General features: G+C 45.9%; 8 protein-coding genes across 8 annotated transcripts; 2 read left to right on the top strand and 6 right to left on the bottom strand.

The window, feature by feature from the left end:
- Nucleotides 1–4: 4 nt before the first annotated feature.
- Nucleotides 5–6,561, bottom strand: PADG_07698 (separase; the record flags this gene model as incomplete). The annotated part of the gene is made up of 3 exons (XM_010764808.1): nucleotides 5–1,656; nucleotides 1,714–3,212; nucleotides 3,281–6,561. 3 exons carry the CDS (start codon nucleotides 6,559–6,561, stop codon nucleotides 5–7), a joined length of 6,432 nt encoding a protein of 2,143 aa, XP_010763110.1.
- A 1,769-nt stretch (nucleotides 6,562–8,330) lies between these two features.
- PADG_12344 (uncharacterized protein) lies at nucleotides 8,331–10,650 on the bottom strand (the record flags this gene model as incomplete). The annotated part of the gene is made up of 5 exons (XM_010764884.1): nucleotides 8,331–9,359; nucleotides 9,426–9,934; nucleotides 9,967–10,180; nucleotides 10,258–10,307; nucleotides 10,539–10,650. 5 exons carry the CDS (start codon nucleotides 10,648–10,650, stop codon nucleotides 8,331–8,333), a joined length of 1,914 nt encoding a protein of 637 aa, XP_010763186.1.
- Nucleotides 10,651–10,836: 186 nt separating this feature from the next.
- PADG_12343 (uncharacterized protein) lies at nucleotides 10,837–11,109 on the bottom strand (the record flags this gene model as incomplete). Its single annotated transcript, XM_010764883.1, has 1 exon — nucleotides 10,837–11,109. One exon carries the CDS (start codon nucleotides 11,107–11,109, stop codon nucleotides 10,837–10,839), a length of 273 nt encoding a protein of 90 aa, XP_010763185.1.
- Nucleotides 11,110–11,164: 55 nt separating this feature from the next.
- PADG_12342 (uncharacterized protein) lies at nucleotides 11,165–11,888 on the bottom strand (the record flags this gene model as incomplete). Its single annotated transcript, XM_010764882.1, has 3 exons — nucleotides 11,165–11,397; nucleotides 11,447–11,718; nucleotides 11,773–11,888. 3 exons carry the CDS (start codon nucleotides 11,886–11,888, stop codon nucleotides 11,165–11,167), a joined length of 621 nt encoding a protein of 206 aa, XP_010763184.1.
- Nucleotides 11,889–12,523: 635 nt separating this feature from the next.
- On the top strand, nucleotides 12,524–12,718 carry PADG_12341 (uncharacterized protein; the record flags this gene model as incomplete). The annotated part of the gene is made up of 1 exon (XM_010764881.1): nucleotides 12,524–12,718. One exon carries the CDS (start codon nucleotides 12,524–12,526, stop codon nucleotides 12,716–12,718), a length of 195 nt encoding a protein of 64 aa, XP_010763183.1.
- A 686-nt stretch (nucleotides 12,719–13,404) lies between these two features.
- On the bottom strand, nucleotides 13,405–13,790 carry PADG_12340 (uncharacterized protein; the record flags this gene model as incomplete). Its single annotated transcript, XM_010764880.1, has 2 exons — nucleotides 13,405–13,507; nucleotides 13,609–13,790. 2 exons carry the CDS (start codon nucleotides 13,788–13,790, stop codon nucleotides 13,405–13,407), a joined length of 285 nt encoding a protein of 94 aa, XP_010763182.1.
- Nucleotides 13,791–15,612: 1,822 nt separating this feature from the next.
- PADG_07696 (uncharacterized protein) lies at nucleotides 15,613–16,347 on the top strand (the record flags this gene model as incomplete). The annotated part of the gene is made up of 2 exons (XM_010764706.1): nucleotides 15,613–16,081; nucleotides 16,145–16,347. The coding sequence occupies 2 exons, from the start codon at nucleotides 15,613–15,615 to the stop codon at nucleotides 16,345–16,347; spliced, it is 672 nt and encodes a 223-aa protein (XP_010763008.1).
- An 11-nt stretch (nucleotides 16,348–16,358) lies between these two features.
- Nucleotides 16,359–16,902, bottom strand: PADG_12339 (uncharacterized protein; the record flags this gene model as incomplete). Its single annotated transcript, XM_010764879.1, has 2 exons — nucleotides 16,359–16,570; nucleotides 16,638–16,902. The coding sequence occupies 2 exons, from the start codon at nucleotides 16,900–16,902 to the stop codon at nucleotides 16,359–16,361; spliced, it is 477 nt and encodes a 158-aa protein (XP_010763181.1).
- Nucleotides 16,903–18,963: the final 2,061 nt, after the last annotated feature.

The following is an 18,963-nucleotide window of genomic DNA, read 5'->3' as shown; positions in this document are numbered from 1 at the left end:
CCCCCTATTGCTTCAAAAACACCGGAACTCCATATACCACAGGTGCTGCGCCATTCAGATATTTCAATATACACGCGCTTCGAGACTTAGCAACAGCGGTATCAAGCCCTACGGGGTCACCTCCTTGTAGCTGTTGCAGTGCGTTGGTAGCCTTTGATCCTTTGGATCTGCCCGATGGAGTGGTCTCGACTGGTGCTTTGTTCATCAGACCCCAATGCTCAAATGTGGATTGCGCGAAACGGTCAATGTCCTTATCGGTGACATCCCAGAGTGTGGCGACAAGAGCAGGTGCCCCAGCATGCATATAATTGATCGGTGTCCCATACGGCTCGAATTCTCCCGCTTCAGTCAAGGTACCACTGCTGCAGCCCATGAGGAAAGTGACAGCACATCGATCCAATCGCTTAATCGTCCTGCTTCGGATATATTGCGCTCCGCTTCCATGGCCGAAGTAGAGTAGTAAGTCTTTGCTTTCCAGGCATTGCTTAAATTCATCCTCGCTTGGTTCTCTGTTGACGATACCTCTCCACCCATTTAAGCTTAGCAATGAGCCTTCAAAGGCCGCTTGCGTCGATTTCAAGTCCCCTCCAGGGTTAAGGATATATGAGCCATGGTTACGGTCAATGTGAAATCCGTCAAATGCTTCTCCAAGGTCATTGTTGGCTCGGAGTTTCAACACAGTCTCTTTTAGGTGGTGTAAGGATGGCATTCGGGACACTGAGGATCCGCGCAAACATTCGAGAGATTCCCATGGAAACGAGTGAAGCTCTTTGCCGAGAATGAGAATTGTGCGGTATGTCTGTTTGGATCTCCGCTCTCTTTTCTCTGCTTCTTTGTAGACGCGTATCGCACTGAGAGTCTCAATAACCATCATATCGAAATCGATTTCATCATACGCATTCCTTTCCCCTTGAAACTGGAGTATATCGACAACGAAATACAAAAGGTCCATAACCAGATCATCCGGGTCTGGACCCTCATCAATATTTCCAATGTTGACAAACAATTCCATAACATCCCAGTGAAAATTTGTTTTAAGAACACGATCCTTTCCGCGATGTCGTCGCGATGGAAGATGTTTGTCGAGAATTTTCTCAAACGAGTCAATGAACCGGAAGAGGAGAGATTCGTTGCGGGGACATTGCGAGAATATGCCACGGAAACCACCAAACCAAACAGCTTCCATGTTATTGAGAAGGGTTTTAAGGCGATTATCTAACGATTTTCGCGCTGCCCACCATTCCTTCTTCGAATTTTTATCGACACGGGCCTTGGCATCGTGGGCACTCTTGTTGGCTAGTTGAATGATTTCGAGAAGCTCCCTTTTTCCCTCCGCAAAGTTAAATTCCTCCTCATCCATGTGCTCTGATGTACCTCGCTTTAATGGAAGACGGAGCAGAAAAGGAGGCTTTCCGGACCGTAATTTGGATATAATGAACTCATTACGGTCGTTGCTCAGAGTTAAAGAGAGAACATTCCAGGTATCGGGTAAGATATCGACATAGTCTTGCATAAACTCGATGCACTCGAGTTTTTCAGATTTCGCGCAATTGCTGGGCGCAGTTGGCCATTTCAAAGGTTCAACTGGGCCGCACAACTCTTTGTCAATTGCAATACAAGATTGTTCCCTATAAAAAGCTAGGTTTCGCCCGTTTTCTATACATCATTAGTTTAAGATCATCCGAAATGGAGTATGGTAGTTGTAATACATACCAATAGTTACTGCTGCTTGGAGCGGGTTCGAGAAATCTTCCAGTTTTGAGCATGTTGCATGCGATACCATGCATAATTGACTTGAAATATACGACACAATATGGTTGTGGGTGGTTGATCCGTAAATCGGAACTGAAGATGATATAACGGGGAGTAATTGTCTTGCTGCAGTTAGCATATCAGCAAACTCTTTGGCACCAGCCCGAGTATTTCCTTTCGTAGTTGATGTAGTTGCCCTTGTTCGTGCCGTTAGTGGTAGCTTTTGGGTGCTTCGAGACTTTATGGAAGTGGATTTTTCATCTGTGGCCTTGTTCGCCAAATATACCGAGGGAAGCGAAACTGTTGACTCTGGTAGAACACAGTAGATAGAGTGAGAAGTGAGCTTTTGAATCCAATTAGAAAGCAAATACTGAGCCCTGGAAATCAGATAAGTCGTCTCACGAGTTTTAGATTTGGGCAGTTGGTCGGCTTGTTCCAGAAGAGCAGAGGCCTTTGCAAAATCATGACTCGACAATAAATCCACAACTTGCTGGTGAAGCAAATCAACTTCGAGTTGCGAAAACGATGGAAGTGGTGCCTTCGCCACTAAGCTTAGGTTTTTCGAGTTGGGAGATGGGTTTTCGGAAGTTTTTAAGCGTCTCGCCCTTGTTTGTCGGGTCGCTGGCGGGTTTCGGCTCCGGGATTTGGTATCGATCTGTAGCTGGCTCATTTTGGACTCAATACCAAGGTCTGGAATTGAATCATCTGTTGGTTCAGTCGTGTCATGTCGCGAAATCTCCAACAAAGTTCGATGAGCTACGTCAAGGGACTTGCTTCTTTCCTCTAGGTTTCCCTGAAGTCGATGGAGCAAGGAAAACGCCATATGAAATGAGACAGTTTCCAGACGCTGGCCCTCCTTGCTAGCTGCGCCTGACGCGATGTCCAATAGCTCTTGACCTTTTAGAACGTGCCCGCCGCGAAGCCAGGAAATTCCCAGTTCGGCCTGAATAAACGATGTTGAGGAAGTGGCACCGATTGCCTGGCAGATTTTTAGCGCCTGCTCTCCAAAGTAGACACAGTCCTGGAAAAGACCATTGTGTGCAGAAAGTCTGGATAGATTGACAAGTCCAATATAATGTGACGTGAAATGCGGCCAATACAAAGAGCCTTCGCGGTAGATGTTATCTTCTTTGCAGCGGTATTCTGATACTAGACTGGTAGCTTCGAAAGTACTCGAGAGGACATCGACGTCTGAGTCAGAAGCATCAGAAGATAATTTCTGCCGCTTCATATCAGAAATCTTGTCTAATTTTGCCCAAATCCTGTTGTTTAATTTAACAGCAGATTTAGCAAAAAACATAGCACGTTTAACTGATCCAAGTTCGAAATATATTCGAGAGTTTGCATAAGCAGCTTCCGCTACCAATCTTTCCCATGTCAGCCTGACTTGAAAGTTGGACTTTAAGACATGGTTGCAGTTTTGCTCAAATGTTGCCTTGGTGCTATTCAATGTTTCGATACTAGTCCAGTCAGCAGACAAAAGAAGGTGAAATAGAGAAATAGGGTATTTAAAGATACATAAACTCACGCTCTATCAAATTGACCTATATCAGTAAGATATTCAGCCAGCCCAATATTCCAAGAAATCAACACCAGAGGTAAGATATCATTGCTCTGGAGGAGACCACCCCCAGTGTGAAATATAGACCCTGCCCTTTCAAGGTATCCAAGGCGACTATATTGAAGGCCCAGCTGAGATAAACACAATAGTAACTCGGGAAAATCCTTTGTTTCATGAACCTCCAAAACATGTCGAAGCGTTGAAAGTGCAGATATCCTAAGTTTCCATAGCCCAAGCACCTCAAAATAATTAACAAGCACTTTCAATTGTGAGATGAATGCTTCCGGATCATCTATCTTTGCGAGTATGGACTCCCATGTTTGGCAACTTTGTGCAATTGAAGCCCAAGAGTAAGCAATTTTCTGTAGGCTTTCCGTAGGTAAACCTCCTTGCAATAATCCCAGGGTGAACCGAAGGGAGGTCAGCATGTATTCTTTGTATTGGAGGAGACCAGAATCATTCCCGAGATCAAATTTATCAGACAAAAAAGTATTCGTTTCTGCTATAATGTTTTCAAAGAGTTCGGGTCCAACGTGGTTTGGATCATGGAGTGAAAGGCGAATAGTTTGAAGGATGACCCTCAACCGGCGTATTGGATAAGAGTTTAGTGGATATAGGTCCAACAAAGCCGAAACTATGAATGATAAAGGCGACATTTTACCATCTGATTCGCTAGAGGAAGGTATTTCTAGCAAAGCCATGGCTTGGCATTCGAGTAAGAGCCCTCTTTCTTCGGGTTCCAGATTCACGTCATCAAAGACGGCTTCGCGAGGATGATACGCGCGTTTCCAACAAAATCGAGCATAATTCGACAACACACGGCCTAAAGGAAATGATGAATCTCTGAGCATCGATGATAGAGGTTTCGTCGCAGCAGACTGGGCTATACATTTCAAAGCACCGCCGTTGATATGCGCCTGGATAGCGGACCGATAGGCTTCTCTAGATTTTTGGGTCTGAGAAATGTCGGAGTACAAACAAGCTAATCGTTCCCATTTGGTAGCCGGGAATCCAGCTGAATTTTCTGGAGGGCATGTTCGTAGAAGGCTCGTTGACCGCTCTAACAAAGGAATGAGATCGGAAGGAAATGCCCCAAGCTCTTTTTGTTTGACGTAGCGGGACCAGTAGATATTTGAAAGCTTAACGAAGCTAGCTGATGTCGAATCTGATATATTTATTTGGTTTTCAATACTCTCGGCCGAATGAAGTGATTTAAGGAGAGTGAAGCAATTCGACAAAAGAGGTTGGACATCGGGCCAAGAGGGTCGCTTTGCGACAACCGATATTTTCCCAACCGCGACGGCCGAATCGACTGCTGAGAGTACAATGTTCTTGCATTTTAAAAGTCGCTCTTGAAGCAGGCAATTGGTCGTAGTATCGGCTTCTACTTGCGTAAGTGATGTCTGCCCAAGATAGCGAGCCAGGAACCTGACAAAGCTGTTGAGATAATCAATGATATATAGACCTAGCGGTCCGTATTCTAACTCTCCGTCACTTGCGTCCATTGCCGCCTCGCCAAGTGTATTCAGAAAACCCATTGCCGCCTTCTTAAGTTTGGCAGACTCGATAACCAACTCCTCGAGATCGGACTGGTTTCCCTTCAAGGGAGCTGCTAAACCCTTCAATGCTTCCGATACGGCAGACGCAGTTTTATATGCGCGAGCAATCTTTCGAGTCCGCATAGTCTCCAGTCGCAGGAGAGCAATTTTGCAGTTGCAGATAGCAAGGAGCAGAGGCTGGTCAACCGTGAGAGACGAAATGCAGTTTTCGAAAAATTCCAGCGCATCAACTTTGCAATCAGCACTCTGAGCCAATTGACCAAGCACTTTCATAACAGTTGACACGGAGCCAAATTGGCCAGCAGGTGGCACAAAGACATATCCATTGGTCGTCACGGTGGATTCCAGCCGCAGGAAAGCCTGCTTCACTATCTCAAAATCGCTCTTTGTGATGGTCGAGCATCGTCTGGCAAATGTCATGAGGTAACGAGCCAACGGGTGCCATAACTCCTTTTCCATATTGCCCTTGTGTCCACAAACTTTCCACCACATACAACGTATTTCAAGCGACAGAATTTGGAGATTCACAGCAGTTGTGTACTTAACGCGAGGTTTTGCAAGTGAAGATTTATCATTTTCAGCGTTTGGGGTAGGTGAAGCAAGGGAAAGCACAGCGTACGAGAGCGATTGTAACTGCTGAGCAGCTTTTTCGGTGGACAAAACACCTCTATTCAATGCCGTAACGATGATGCTTGCAGGGCTTGTTGGATTCGATAGTAGAAGTAAGTCGCATAGCTTATTCACAGTGGATGGCTTTTTGTCGGTTGCAATGACTTTGAGGGCTTGAGCCTGAAAGAAAATAACCAGGTTTAAAAGTAGATCGTTGGAAGGCACCTTGTCTACTTGGATAAGGTTAGCTAGAATTTCCTTGACTGGTTCGTCGCGTTGTCTGGCGCGGGAGGGCTTTTTTTCATCCTGAGATTTCTCATGTAGTGGTTCACTTGTTAGATATCCCTGTATCCTCCTCTTCAGCTTTCTGAGTTCATTTATTGCAGCTTCATGTAAACCAACAGCAAGCAGCTTCCCAATTAAGACGCAGTACCCTTGCTCAAGTTGGGTATTGAGTGGTGGTATCCCTTCTTCTGGAGACGACCTCAAGTCACAAAGATATGACAACGCCACCCGAGCACAATTTGCAACTTCCACAACCCCACAGCCTTGGATATCCTTTTTCGAGGTAGCTGCACCCGTAGGTTCCGTCTTGGCCGGGGAGGAAATGGTTGAATTTGGGGAGACTGATTGTAATGGTCGTCTTAGAGTCAGGCTCTTTTGGGGGGTGGCAATGGTAATTTTCAAGGAGTCTCTGGAATTTTGACAGTCCGTAGAGGATTTTATAAAATCGGAGAGTGCTTTTGACGCAGAATTGAATACTTCGGTAGCTAAGACAAGCTTCCTTTTCTGCAACAGCCGTCCATTCTCTGCTCCGAACTGTGTTTGAGATCTGAAGGATTCGGCAGAGAATTTTGGTTGTACTGGCTTAGGAGTCTTCCGATTCTTCGAGCTCTTCGGCCGCCTAGTTGATTTAACGTCAATGGGCTGTTCATCTCGATGCTGCGTGCTTGCCGTCGAGCTCAAGCAGAGAAGTCGTCTGAGCAACGCGGTAGTTTCGGGGGAACATGTAGTTGCCGACTTGACAGCCTGTTTGACAGACACCTCTAAAGCGTGTATAGGACACGCTGATTCCTCCATTTGTGTCATCCGAGCTCAATGTCGTCGTCGTTGTTTTGATCTTTTAAAAGTCGTCAATTTTGATCTAGAAGAGATGCCGGTCAACTGAGGTTGCTGGGGCAACCATCTGATGACATAATCAACATATGCCCAACCATTCCTATTTTGCTCTAGCGCATCGTACAGTAAAGTATGTAAAGAACCAGTTATGGTTCACAGTTCACTATACAACTAAATGATGATATATTGACAATAAGCTGGGTGAGTGAAATAATTAACTTACAAATAGAATAATAAAGCTTTATTAAAACTCACCATCACGTAGATTTATTATTATTATTATTATTATTATTATTATTATTATTATTATTATTATTATTATTATTATGGAGTGCATACACATTACCAAGAATGTTTATGAGATGCGGTGTCAGATCTCCTGCAAAGGATTCAGGCTTGATGAGATGTCTCTGAAGTAAGTTTTGACACTCAATACTCATTCAACAGAGCAGATGGTAAAGCAACCAAGAAGACAGAAACAGCAGCGTGTGCATCAACACAGCTGATTTAAGCCAAGAACTATCATCACCGTTGGAATTATTCTATATGCGGAATGTCAACCCTGACCAAGCACCAAGGATATATAGGGCGAGTTTTTCACAGCAATCGGGAAGCGGTGTCTCGATCTGTTATGAGGGGAGAGTACGAGACATCAACACGGACTTTGTCTGATTATCTGACTGCATGGCAGGCGCTTCAATGCCACGCGTTGAGAAGGACGGATTGGCGGTATTAATTTCACACGCCCTTTTCTTAAACACCTTCAAACCACTTGTGTGCCCCTTTGTGGCACTGATGGGATAATTGTCGGTTCAACTATCGTGGCGGCAACTTCTCCATAATGTGCATTGAAAAGCTTCTGGAAACCAACAATATCTTTGGACTGCGGCCAACCTCCAGATATTTTAGTGTTCAAACTTATTCCCACTCCTTCATGAGACATAGAATATTTGCTGGGGCCTATATTTCATCCTTGTAGTGATCATTTAGCGATTTAGTAAGCTGTCTAAGAAGTGGAGTTGATGAACAAGAGCAATCATTAATTCTATTTAGTATCAATTAGAGCTGTCCTATCGTCATACACCTCAATGATAGCATCATATAACTTTTCTAGGCCTTGCGGCTTTCCAACAATCTCATAAGTACACCTCGTATGACTTTCCAGGAAGTCAATCTCTGCTCAATCAAAGATGCTTATATTAAAAGACAAAACAAAGAGCAATTCACGCTATCAATACACAAAATCTTTTACTAGTTTACAGCATCTGACTTATATTGTGCATCTTGAAGTGTTTCAATCATGTTCCGTGATAGATTGAAGTTTGATTTCTTCCAACGTCCACCGTCTGGAAAGACTAGGCGCCGTAATCGGTTGCCGCAAGGGATCAAAGATTGATAGTAGGGCGTGAAATAGTCTTCAGCAAGTCTGAGAAAGTCACCCTCATCACTTATCACTCCTTTTTTTTTGCGCGAGCCAGCTCTCCAGTATTCATGCAATTCCATTTCTCAAACTCTTCAACACTGCTCCCCTTGCCACGGCCGTCATAGTGAATGCATATCCAGAACAGGACCCAGAAGAATGACTCCAGATCATGCAAGGAACAATGCTTTTCGCCGTACAAGACACCGATGGCCATGAATGCCCTGGTGCCAGTCTTGCCCCGTGCACCGGAAGACCCATCCCGTTGTACCTTAATTGCCAGGTCAAGGTCAATCAGAAAGGCAGGCCATCAAGGATTGTCCTTGTCCTCATTCGCCATCAGGTTGCGGGGGGATATGTCACATTGGATGAGGCCAGCCTCATCATGGAGCGAAATGTATCCTTCAATGCAGCCGGCTAGTCCAGTGAGAAGTGTGGCCTTCGAGCTACTCTCATAGATTGGTTTCCCATAATCCCGGATAACAACGCGGCGGTGAACTCGATTGAATGGGGTAGAGCGGCCGGCAGATTTGGACGGAGAACTTGACTGGGTACGTTTACTGGGGGGAGGAGGAAATGCCGTGTCCACGCAGTCAGAGGATCGCTTCTGGCCGGCGGTGCTGCTCTGGCTCTTTTGTCCCCTTTGAGACCTACTACGCTGCACTGTCGCCTTAAAGCCACCACCCTTCTCATCTTGCGAAATCGGAATACAGAGGCCCTTTCGGATGGCTAAGACATCATCATCCTTGTCGTCAATGCGAACGGTCTCGTGGTGATAATACCTCGCAACATTCTTGACTCCCTTCACCATCGCCTCTTGCAGCAACTCTCCTTCCTCAGTGCGTTCTGGATACTGCCAGGAGTCCTTGACAACCAGCGGTGTCTGTGATTTGTCTGTCTCACAATATGCCTTCCAGCAGGTTGTGGCTCGCCCAGCAACACAGCGTGCTTGTCCAACAATCCCATCAATGATCAGCCGTTCCTTCATACCATTCTTTTCAATCTCAATATAGCGTTTGGTCCCGGTTGCGATGATGGTGGGATCAAACCCAAGTTGCTTCCGGCTCATCAAGAGGAATCCAAGGATAACAGACACAAATTGAAGGCCGTCCTGGTTGATGTTGAATTCCTCCGACGCGATCCCGCCCAGGCGGTCAAAGTTCCATAGTCGCAGGAATGGCCCGCAGAGAGTGAAGCCGAGCACGAAACGACGGGCGTCCTGCGCAGCAAGGACCTCTCGGGCATACCTGCCAAGATCAAACCATGCCCCAGAGATTTCCTGTCGTATTTCTGGCCATTCTTCAGCTCCCCTGGCACAAGGATCTGCGACCAGCGGCATCTGGAGTCCTCTGTGGCCGTCATATCATCGACAAAACCGATATCGAGCTTTCTCTCCGCGACAGACCCCCTGTAGTGGCTGGCTTGGCTGTGCGAGAGGCCTGCGGCCGATCTTCCATGACGGCTCTTGTGCTTCGGCTGATCGTACAAGCTCAGCGATGATGTTGGTCAGCCATCTCAGAACGTCTCGTTCTGCCGCAAGTTCAGGCCAGCCTCTCCAGCCCTCCTCTTCATGGTAAAGTGGGCTGTCTCCCTCCTCGCACTCTTTCAACACCGCTTGTGAAATTGCAGTGAGTTGTGGAATGTCTCCAAAGTACGCGTCAAAGAAGCTAGGGATGTCGACATGTATCTCTCCAAGCTCCTCCTTCAGCACAAAGTCAACGTGCTTTCGGTATTCTGTAGAATTGACGAAACTGCTGGTGTTGCGCAACCAGGGCGTCTGCTGGATTGATGATATCGGGCGGGGAGGAGTGGTGACTCGTGAGACGGTGTCAATAAGACCAAGGACGGCGTTCCAGACATCGAAGTTCCAGGTTGTGACGTCGTGCTGGGATTCAGTGGGAGGCCCTTGAATAACTAAGTGCACTAGCGGTCGGTAGTCGTCGTACCTGAAGTTTTTTCCTTGTGCTTGACCGGCTTGGCTCTGATGCAGAACGCGAATGTGCGAACGGACAGAGCCGCTAAGCAAGGAAACAGGTCGAGATTAATCCCATTCGATCGCGACTGAATGGTAATAAGCGTGAACCAAAGAGGGGGATTGAAATCGTATTCTGAGGAAGATTGGCTATTCCCATTTAGATGAATGTACGCCAACCTGCTGTCCTGCAGATGTGGTAAAGAGTGGTGTCGCTCAGGATGACCAAGCGAATCATGATTGGAAGAAGATCAGCATCACCCACCCCGTACAATCTACAATCTCTGTCTTCTCTTTTCGCTTCTGCTTTCCTCACTGAAAAAAAAAAAAAAAAAAAAAGCACAAATTTATAGCCTAAAGAGATTGGTCAAAATTTTGTTCAATTAATTCTAGATAAAAATAGGGCGGCGACGCTCCTGATGCTACTTATAGACTGTATATGATGTTGAATTTTAACAAATTCTTACCCAACAATTCAATTTACACCGTTCTATTCCCTCTTGTCTTCACTATCCAATAACCATATGGACAGCTCAGTCAGATTACCATACTCTGCAACAAACGTCCCTTTCCCTCTCCCGACAGAAGCTGAAATTGAGAACGCACCGAATAGACTCTCGATTTGCAGTGTCCAACAATGAAAAGAGAGGCTTGACATGGCTAAATCTACATCTCTGGGAAGAAATAGGGGGATGCTGGCTTTGCCCTACATGAAGATGTGTCACCCGTTGAGAAGAGCGATTAGGGTAATTGATTTCACATGTCTTTGCTTCTCTGCCCACATTAAATACCCTCAAACCACTTGTGTGCCAACGCCTTGTGAGCAGTGATCCTCTTTTCTGGATCAAAATTTGTCATTGCATGGATAAAACTTTTTAAAATCATCATCAACACCCTTCCAAAGGGAAAACGGTCTGCGCGGGTTGTCTTTGTTGAAACCATCCCGAATTACTTCAAAAACGCGAACCCAGGGATTATCACCAAGGTATTTCAAAAACCCATTCAGTGCGTCTTCATCTGCAAAGTACGAGATTTGGCGCTCAATTACAATAGCCAAGGGATTCACACCTTCATCCAACTCCTCTTCCCCGACGGCAAAGATGACGCGTTTATGCATCGCATAGATACAGTATATAATAAGTGAGAATCCAAGAGTTTATAGGCGGGGAGATTTATGACAAACTTACGACAAGAGCAAAAGAGAAAATATCAGATGGCTTATTCACAGGTCCTTCGGCATGGGCTTCAGGACTCCTCCACATCCGGTTCCCCACCTGTTTTCCAATCATATGTGATCCGGGAGGGATATGCGCGGCATCTTCAAGATCCCCAAGTTGGACTCGATCAATAACGATTCCATCCCGGTCACCTTTCCAGTCGATAAAAACATTGACTGGCTTGATATCTACCCAGAATAAGTCACCACCCACCACTCTGCGAAATGTGTAACCTACCTGTATGGACAATATCTTGATCATGGAGTTCTGCAATTCCACAAAGAGCATGCTTGAGGATCTTCTTTTTCACTTTGAGAGGCAAGTCCTTCTGAGCAAGGTTTAGGAGATGATCCGTGTAGTACTCAAAAACGAACATTGACTTCTCAGGGATGGTGTCTTGGACGAGACGGACATGGTTAGCATCGCCGCGTAGCCTATTATATATCTCTTGAAGGTCCTCGTAATTAACCGTGTGAATATACTTCAATATGAACTTTCGGTCTCCAGCACTGAGGAAGTCGTGAGTACATAACCCTGAGGAGATGTAATCAGTGCCAACTCACGTAGCAAGGCAAACTCGCCGTGGGTGAAATTTCTCTTCCTGAAGCACCCGTTCAATCCTATAACTGTGACCAGACTGGCCGATGTACTCTCCAGAGTCTGCCAGGGCAGTTGACATGGTGTTTATTCTGCGATGAAGGGTGGTGTTTGGTAGTAAAGCCGGTCTGCAGTTGGGGAGGTTCCGCGTCGAGAGATATGCCCTGTTTCTGCAAGAGCGAACGGCCAGGAAAGAGAGTGAGCCCAATGACAGCAATGAGAGGCAACCAATTCGGAGAAGGTTGCTGTTGATATTCTAGCAATATCTGGACTGACCAAAGTTCCATTCCCAGCTAGTTAGCTAAAATTATGCTTCTTGTTCTATTAGATAAGCAGCACCCAACGCTTGCAGCAAGCGCTAGCCTCTTTCCGTTGAAAGCTTTGGATCAAATGAGCCAGTCCCCCCCCACGATGCTCATTTCTCGTATGAGATTATCGTTTGTTACCCTCCACTAGGATACGCTGAGCTAGGAGCTGATTTCAAATACTCATTCACTCCAGTTCCTTGTTCAGCAAGTCGTCCGAAAAATGCGGCACAGCACCTGAGGCAAAACTGCTGCCTGCAGCATGAAAAGTTATAAAGAGAAAGGATCTTCTTGTAGGTGCGCAGAAACGTCCATACAATCATTTTCTGCGATTCGGAATAACTGTCCAACTCACACAAACATCCTAAAGCATTGCTCATCCTTAAAAAACGAGCCCTAGCTCTTCGCGACGATGGCGGCGCGATACGTTTCAAGTCAGCTCTCATTCAGGCCATCCAGGAGGGCGGGAGAAGCATCGTGGTGGATTGTATCGATAAGACGACCGCTTGGAACTGTCCAGCAGGCGTTCCTGCTACTAGCGTCCGATCCGAATTTGCTCAAATCGTTGAAGAAAACATTGATTCTCTCCAGCCTACGACTGCCATAGTTGCAATGAAGTAAGCCACTTCGGTCTCTCTCCAGTAGAGCATGTTTTCCTTACCATCGAATCGGGGAATCCGAACACCAAAGTGACAAGGATAAGCGCACGCACTACACGGCCTTCGAGCTAGACAGCAATCGTAATGTTGTACGTACAACTCACCTCGTAGAGCAGAAATAGAATAGGAAAGTCAAGATCATCACAGGCCATAATCACTGGGTGGTTTCAGGGCTATGTACAAATGGCCAAAGGCTTAATTTCGGAGAGACTTGCAGCTGGCACTGTTGATTGAGCTGGCTCCGGTTCTTGCTCTTTTAGTATGCTTGGTCGAAGCCGGAGGATCCTCAACGCTGTCATTTGTGTGTGCAGAGCTCCACTGTGCAGCATCGTGGAACTCGCTTCATCAGACGTGGCTGATGTATCAGAGTCCTCCAGGATGGCAGTGGCTCCGAGGTTGCCTAACGTTCAGATGTAGGAGTTCGGATCGTGCTTGCGTGTGTCTCTCTCGTTTGCAGATTTGATAAACTCGTCCCTCCGTTCCCATTGCCCCATCCCGTGCATTTCGATACGCGAATGTGGGCAGGCAAGTCTCCATGCGTGGACATCAAACGCATCATCTGTAGTTCATGCAGATCCTAAAATATCTGTGGGTTATTTAGCCCAGAGATGATTCCGTGATAGACGAACCAGTGTCACCCAAGTAGTTGGAAATCCCCTAGATACTGTTCCGTGCATGCCTTTATGGCCAAACAGTTCGGAGTCGAAGAATGTCTAGCGACCCATATCAACTGTATTCTATAGATGGGTTTCTATGTTAATTTCTTAATGACGGTTTTTCTTCGCTACAAGAACTCCAACCAAGCAGGCGATATAGAGCCGCGATATGTCACGCGTACACGTTGTGGACTATGAGCGCGTGCCCCTGAAAATCTTCAACGCCATCCAGCGCATCCGGGCACGACGGGTGAGGGCACCAGAGCAGAGCATCGGGGTCAAAGTAGCGGAGGTGGCAATCTTGGACATGTCTTTGAAGGTGGTCGGGTCGTGAAAAGGAGAATATCCGCGCAGAGTGTGGCATCTCTGAGACAGAAAAGGCACTGAGTACCCGGACATGAGATGGGAAGGGTGTCCGCGTCAATGATGAGATCTGAATCCCCTCTGCGGTGTGTACAGCTCAACAGAACATGAGGATATTGAGCATGTGAGGTTTCCATTTCAGATGCAGGCTGTTACGCGGTGCCATAACCTGAATGCAAAGCACATCTTCAACCAAGTTGATGCCTCTTGCATCAAATGCATCATCAGCCAGTGCCAGGGCAAGGAAGTGGGAGACAGGACAAAGTGTGAGGTTGTTGTCTTGTTTGTGGAAAATATAGATTGTCCTGTCCAAGTGAGTTTTTTGAAGATAAATGCCAGACAGGTAGAGCTCATGGTTGTGACTTGTTTCACTTCCTCTTCATGAACATCAGAGATATTTCCATCACAAGTACATGCCAGTCCAGTTGATCTGGATTAGGAATCACACACAGCACAATATCCTTATAGCAGAGGGCATCATTGGAATCACAGAGACAACCGCTCTTGATGAGTGCTCTGAGCTGTGTCGAGGTGTAGATGATAAACAACATGAGCAATGGATTCTGCAGGGTATATCATTCATGAGTAACCGATGCTGTATTCAAACACCAGTGGTAGTGGAGAATGATCACAAGATCTTCCACACTCACTATCAGTTTGTAATTGACCAACAGATTCAAATTGTGCTCATCAGTCAGAGGACCCAGAATGAACTAATACTGAGAATTAGAAAAGAGAAGAATGATGTTTTGGGCTGGGGCTCTAACTCACTGATTAGTTCATTCATCAATTAATCCACCTTTTGACCTGTCTTTCTTTTATAGAGCAGTTGAAGGAATTTCCATTCAACTCAAATCATATTCTGTTTGATGATGTTGAAATTTTTCAATCTTCAATCAGCATAGACTCAGAAGTTCTCATTCACACATGCAGAAAGATGGGAGTGTGTGTCAACCCCCATAAATGAACAGTGTCTTTACAAGAGATGTCAGCAGATTCCACCATGGATCTGATATGCATGAGACTCACTGATCCCAGAAGTGCTGAACATGATTGATGGCAATAATTGTGGCATCAGCATATTTCTTGCCTGTGACCTGGAATTGAGCCAATCTGACAGTGTCTCTCACATGGTATTCATCTGGGGTGAGCTCCTCAACTATCTTCTTCCGGGCACATCAGCTCTCCTTGGTTTGGGTTTGGAGGGCTTCCATAAGCAAGTCCATTGGGAAAACATGTCATTCAGATAACAGTAAGAAGCGGAGAAAGTAACTAGCACAAGGAGACTGGAAAGGAGCAGTGTAAATAAGTGTGTGCGACGACAGTAGACAGTATCACTGAGTGAACGAAGGAAATGCTTCAAAAGGAGCGGAAGACATCGAATTTATACATTGTGAGGAGAAGAGATCACCGTCCTACAACGAGGACGAGCATCGATATAGCTTGTAGATACGACACCGCGACTATCGCTGTCTCTGAATATGTGTGGAAAATGGTTATTGACGAGATATATGTGGGGGGGTGTTACTGAAATAAAAGCGGCGTAGGTTTCACGTCACGTGGAAAGGATTGAGCTTAAAACAGCGACGAAAATAGGATGCTCTTAGTGGCCACACCCCATCTTACAGACTATAGAGGTAGTTACCGTTAAACATTGGCCTCACGTGCCAAAATTGGGCTGATTAAAAACAGCGTTGAAAAATGGGCTATTATAACCTTCGAGGTACTCCGTATGTATTCTCCAACCTCCAGCATATTTTTGTGAATGCTCCGGAAACTGATATATCCTATATCTTAATAGCCCATTGACACCGTATCGAGCTATGTCTTCGCAAGGTTTACTTTTTAGGCATTTATGCCGCCCTTATTGTTCCAATGCTATCCTTTCCCGGCCAATTCGGCTACCGCAAAACTCGACAATCAAAGCCTTGTACCCGACCCGATGTCTTGCGACGGGACGGGTAGTCCCCAGAATCGTGGAGCCTTCCATGTGGACCTCTCTGATTCCAAAATTCCTTCGAAACCGGGATTTGCGTGGAACACAAGCTGTGCCGCGGAAGTCTAGGGGCCCCAATGCGGCGACATTTTTTGTTGTTATGTTCACCCTTATCGGCTCCCAAGCCATCCGGATGGTCATGCTTCGGAATGAGTATAGGAATTACACCAGGAGTGCGGATGCGAAAATTAGGCTGCTGCAAGAGGTAATCGAACGACTCCAGAAAGGGGAAGATGTGGACGTTAAGAGATTATTGGGCACTGGGAATGAAGTGAAGGAGAGAGAATGGGAAGAAGGTAAGCATATCTCCTACGATGTAGTTATGAAAGACAATGCTGACCTATTCAATCCTTAATTAGTTCTAAAAGAAATTGAACAGGAAGAATCTCTATGGCATTCCAAGTCTAGAAAGACCACACATCGTGGAAATCCGCCCAAGTCCGAGATCGAGCCACCGGAGAGCGGGAAGAAGAATGGAACGACAGCATATCAACAAACCTCTGCCAATGACAGACCTCCTACTGAGCAAAGCAAGCGCCAGCCGCCGTCCAATTTCTACTGATCATTCCAGCATCAATCAATCCTCTTTGAAGGTGGATCACTTCGGCCTCGAATAATGCGGACCTTCACACCAAACCAATAAACCTCACAAACAATTGAACAAAAGACTTGAATTCTACGGAATGCGTTTCGCGGGGTCTCATCCGCCCCAGTGTCAGAATCCACGTTGCCGCATTGCTTTCGTTGTCTACGTGACCAATTGCTCTTATCTTCTGCAAATCCACCTGACCGGTCAAAATTAGGCTTGGTCAAGCCCCAATTTTCCGATCCGTCCATGGATGGAAACTCCACTTTCCACCCCTCTAGTTCCATTCTCCATTCTCATCTTCTTGAGCTCTTCTTCATGACTACGAATATACTCATTGGGCCCAGGAATCTTGGTTTTCCACACTTCGCAATCTACTGGGGTAGTAACCTTAGGCCTAAACCAGAAGCATATAACCGGCCATTTCCTCTCCCAGTTCCATGGAGTTGATGATGAAGAAACGTTGAATCCTTGCCCGTTTATACGGATTTCAGAGCACAATGAGAAGTGGATCGCGGATTTGGCAATCATGTCGGCTCCGCGTCCTTTGATAGTGCTTTCCACACGCCGAAACTACCGGGAAATGGGCACGGGGCACCGTTGCCTTTGATATATATACGTACAGTGACAGAAACATGGCGATATGGTAGGAAACGTTATAGCTATTTGGACGGGGGTGGGAATCCCTATGCGGGATAGATGATCAGTGTCTCAGGCCTCTGGCACAAGCAGCAATGTACTGTAACGTGTGAAGTTTGTGCCAAACCAATAATTTAGTCAGGTCTCGTCTCGCATCAACTTAACATGATTTCCCCTCGGAGGACTCCTCCGTCCACCTCGAGAGACCGAAGTATGGAAGGGCGATCTGCCCATGGCTTGCACAGGGGAGGCAGAGATTCGGAGAGAGAGGTTCAGGCATGTAGAACTCGACGGTGAAACAGATTCCATATATGAAAGTCCTGTACTGGAGGTGGATGAATTGGAGGTTCGGTGCAAGATTATCGAGCACAGTCGCTGTTTTGCGCAGGGTATCCAGAGCCTTCGAATCGGGAAAGCTCGCTGCGTCACAGATGTGATCAATGTAAATGTAAAAAAACATCCTTTGCTTCTCATGTCATGTATGATATTTCAAACTTAAAAAAAAAAAAAAAACGTGCCCGATGCCCATGTATGTCTCCTTCGCAGCGCAGCTTATATTGAAAATAAAATCTTAGAACCCGCACCATCGTACTTAAACAACAAAACACGAGTGACACACTTCCACACCCTCGATCCCCGAACTAAATTTCTCCCTCAATATCCTCCTCCCCCATCACCCCGGAACGAGCAGCTTGTTTAATGGACGCAGACCCCTCCCCCCCCCTCCTGATCGATATCCCCGGAGTCTCCAAGAACCAGCGCGTGGTGGAGAGTTATTCGCTGAGCTCTGCATTTTATGAAAGTTATTGGAGCGAGAGTAACCAAAGGGTCCATCCCTCCCTCCCCTCTTTTTTTTTTACAACGACACTGGGAAATCCCTTCCCTTCTTCCAATTAAAGAGCTAAAATCTGCATTGTATATGATCGCGGTTAGACAAATGCTAAATATTCATTATCTTTCCCTTTGGGTTAAGGCAACATAAGAGAATATAATTCGATTTTTGAAGCAAATATCCATTCATCCCGAAGTGCTGAGCGGGAACATCTGATAAAAACAGTAGAATGGCGATTAGACAAGATCCTTTAGCTAGCTAATTAATACAAGGATTTTGAAAAAAAAAAAAAATAAAAATAAACAAATAAAATAAATAAAAAACATGAAGAAATCTAATCTAGTCTTGGTCTTAATATTACAAAATTGTAAAGTATGGGCAAGGTAGTTAGTTGCAAGATCCGGAGGGAGAAAGGGGGCTGCTGTGTCGGACATTCTCTCATTCAATACCTCTATAGTCACCGTCTTTTTTTCCTTTTCTTTTTTCTTTTTTTATTTTTATTTTTTTGGGGGTTTGGGGGGGGGGGGGGGGGGGGGGGTGGAAGGGAAGTAATTAGTAGAAAAAGAACAAGGCCAAAAGAAAATAAAAGAAAAGGTGAAGAAAAACACAACAACGCAGAAAACCACCGTGTGCATAGATAGCAGGTAGAGATGCATAGCTGAATTAAATGAGACAAAAAGAGGCAAGAGGTATAAAAATGAACCCAAGAAACCAAGGAAGATTTCAGGGGTAAAAAAAGGAAATGCCAGCCAAAAAATGAGATCAATAAATGTTCGTTAAGAAGGGGGGTGGTCGGATAGTACGGAGAAAGAAAGGGGTCTGAGGACGAAGAAGGGACGGTGGAAGGATTCAATCCGAAATATTCAACTCCAAGGGGTTGGCGGGAAAGTGGCGCAAACGAGAGAACAAAGGGGGGGGAGTTCGCATGATGGAGACATGATATAGGATAAGGATAACTCGGTCGTGGTTATATCCACTGATACGGCTCTGCTCGAAGATGACATAAAAATCAGACCCGGGTTGGGCGACGGATGGAGACGTCTCGCGGGCGGCCAGGCCAGAGAGAGATGCATAGAGCCCTACCGAAACATCACTGCATTGTCGAAAAGGGCAACAGCCAG

Source organism: Paracoccidioides brasiliensis (assembly GCF_000150735.1).
Source record: "Paracoccidioides brasiliensis Pb18 unplaced genomic scaffold supercont2.12, whole genome shotgun sequence".
NCBI classification, from domain to species: Eukaryota; Fungi; Ascomycota; class Eurotiomycetes; order Onygenales; family Ajellomycetaceae; genus Paracoccidioides; species Paracoccidioides brasiliensis.
The sequence above is the reverse complement of the archived record's forward strand: the minus strand, read 5'-3'. Positions and strand labels throughout refer to the sequence as shown.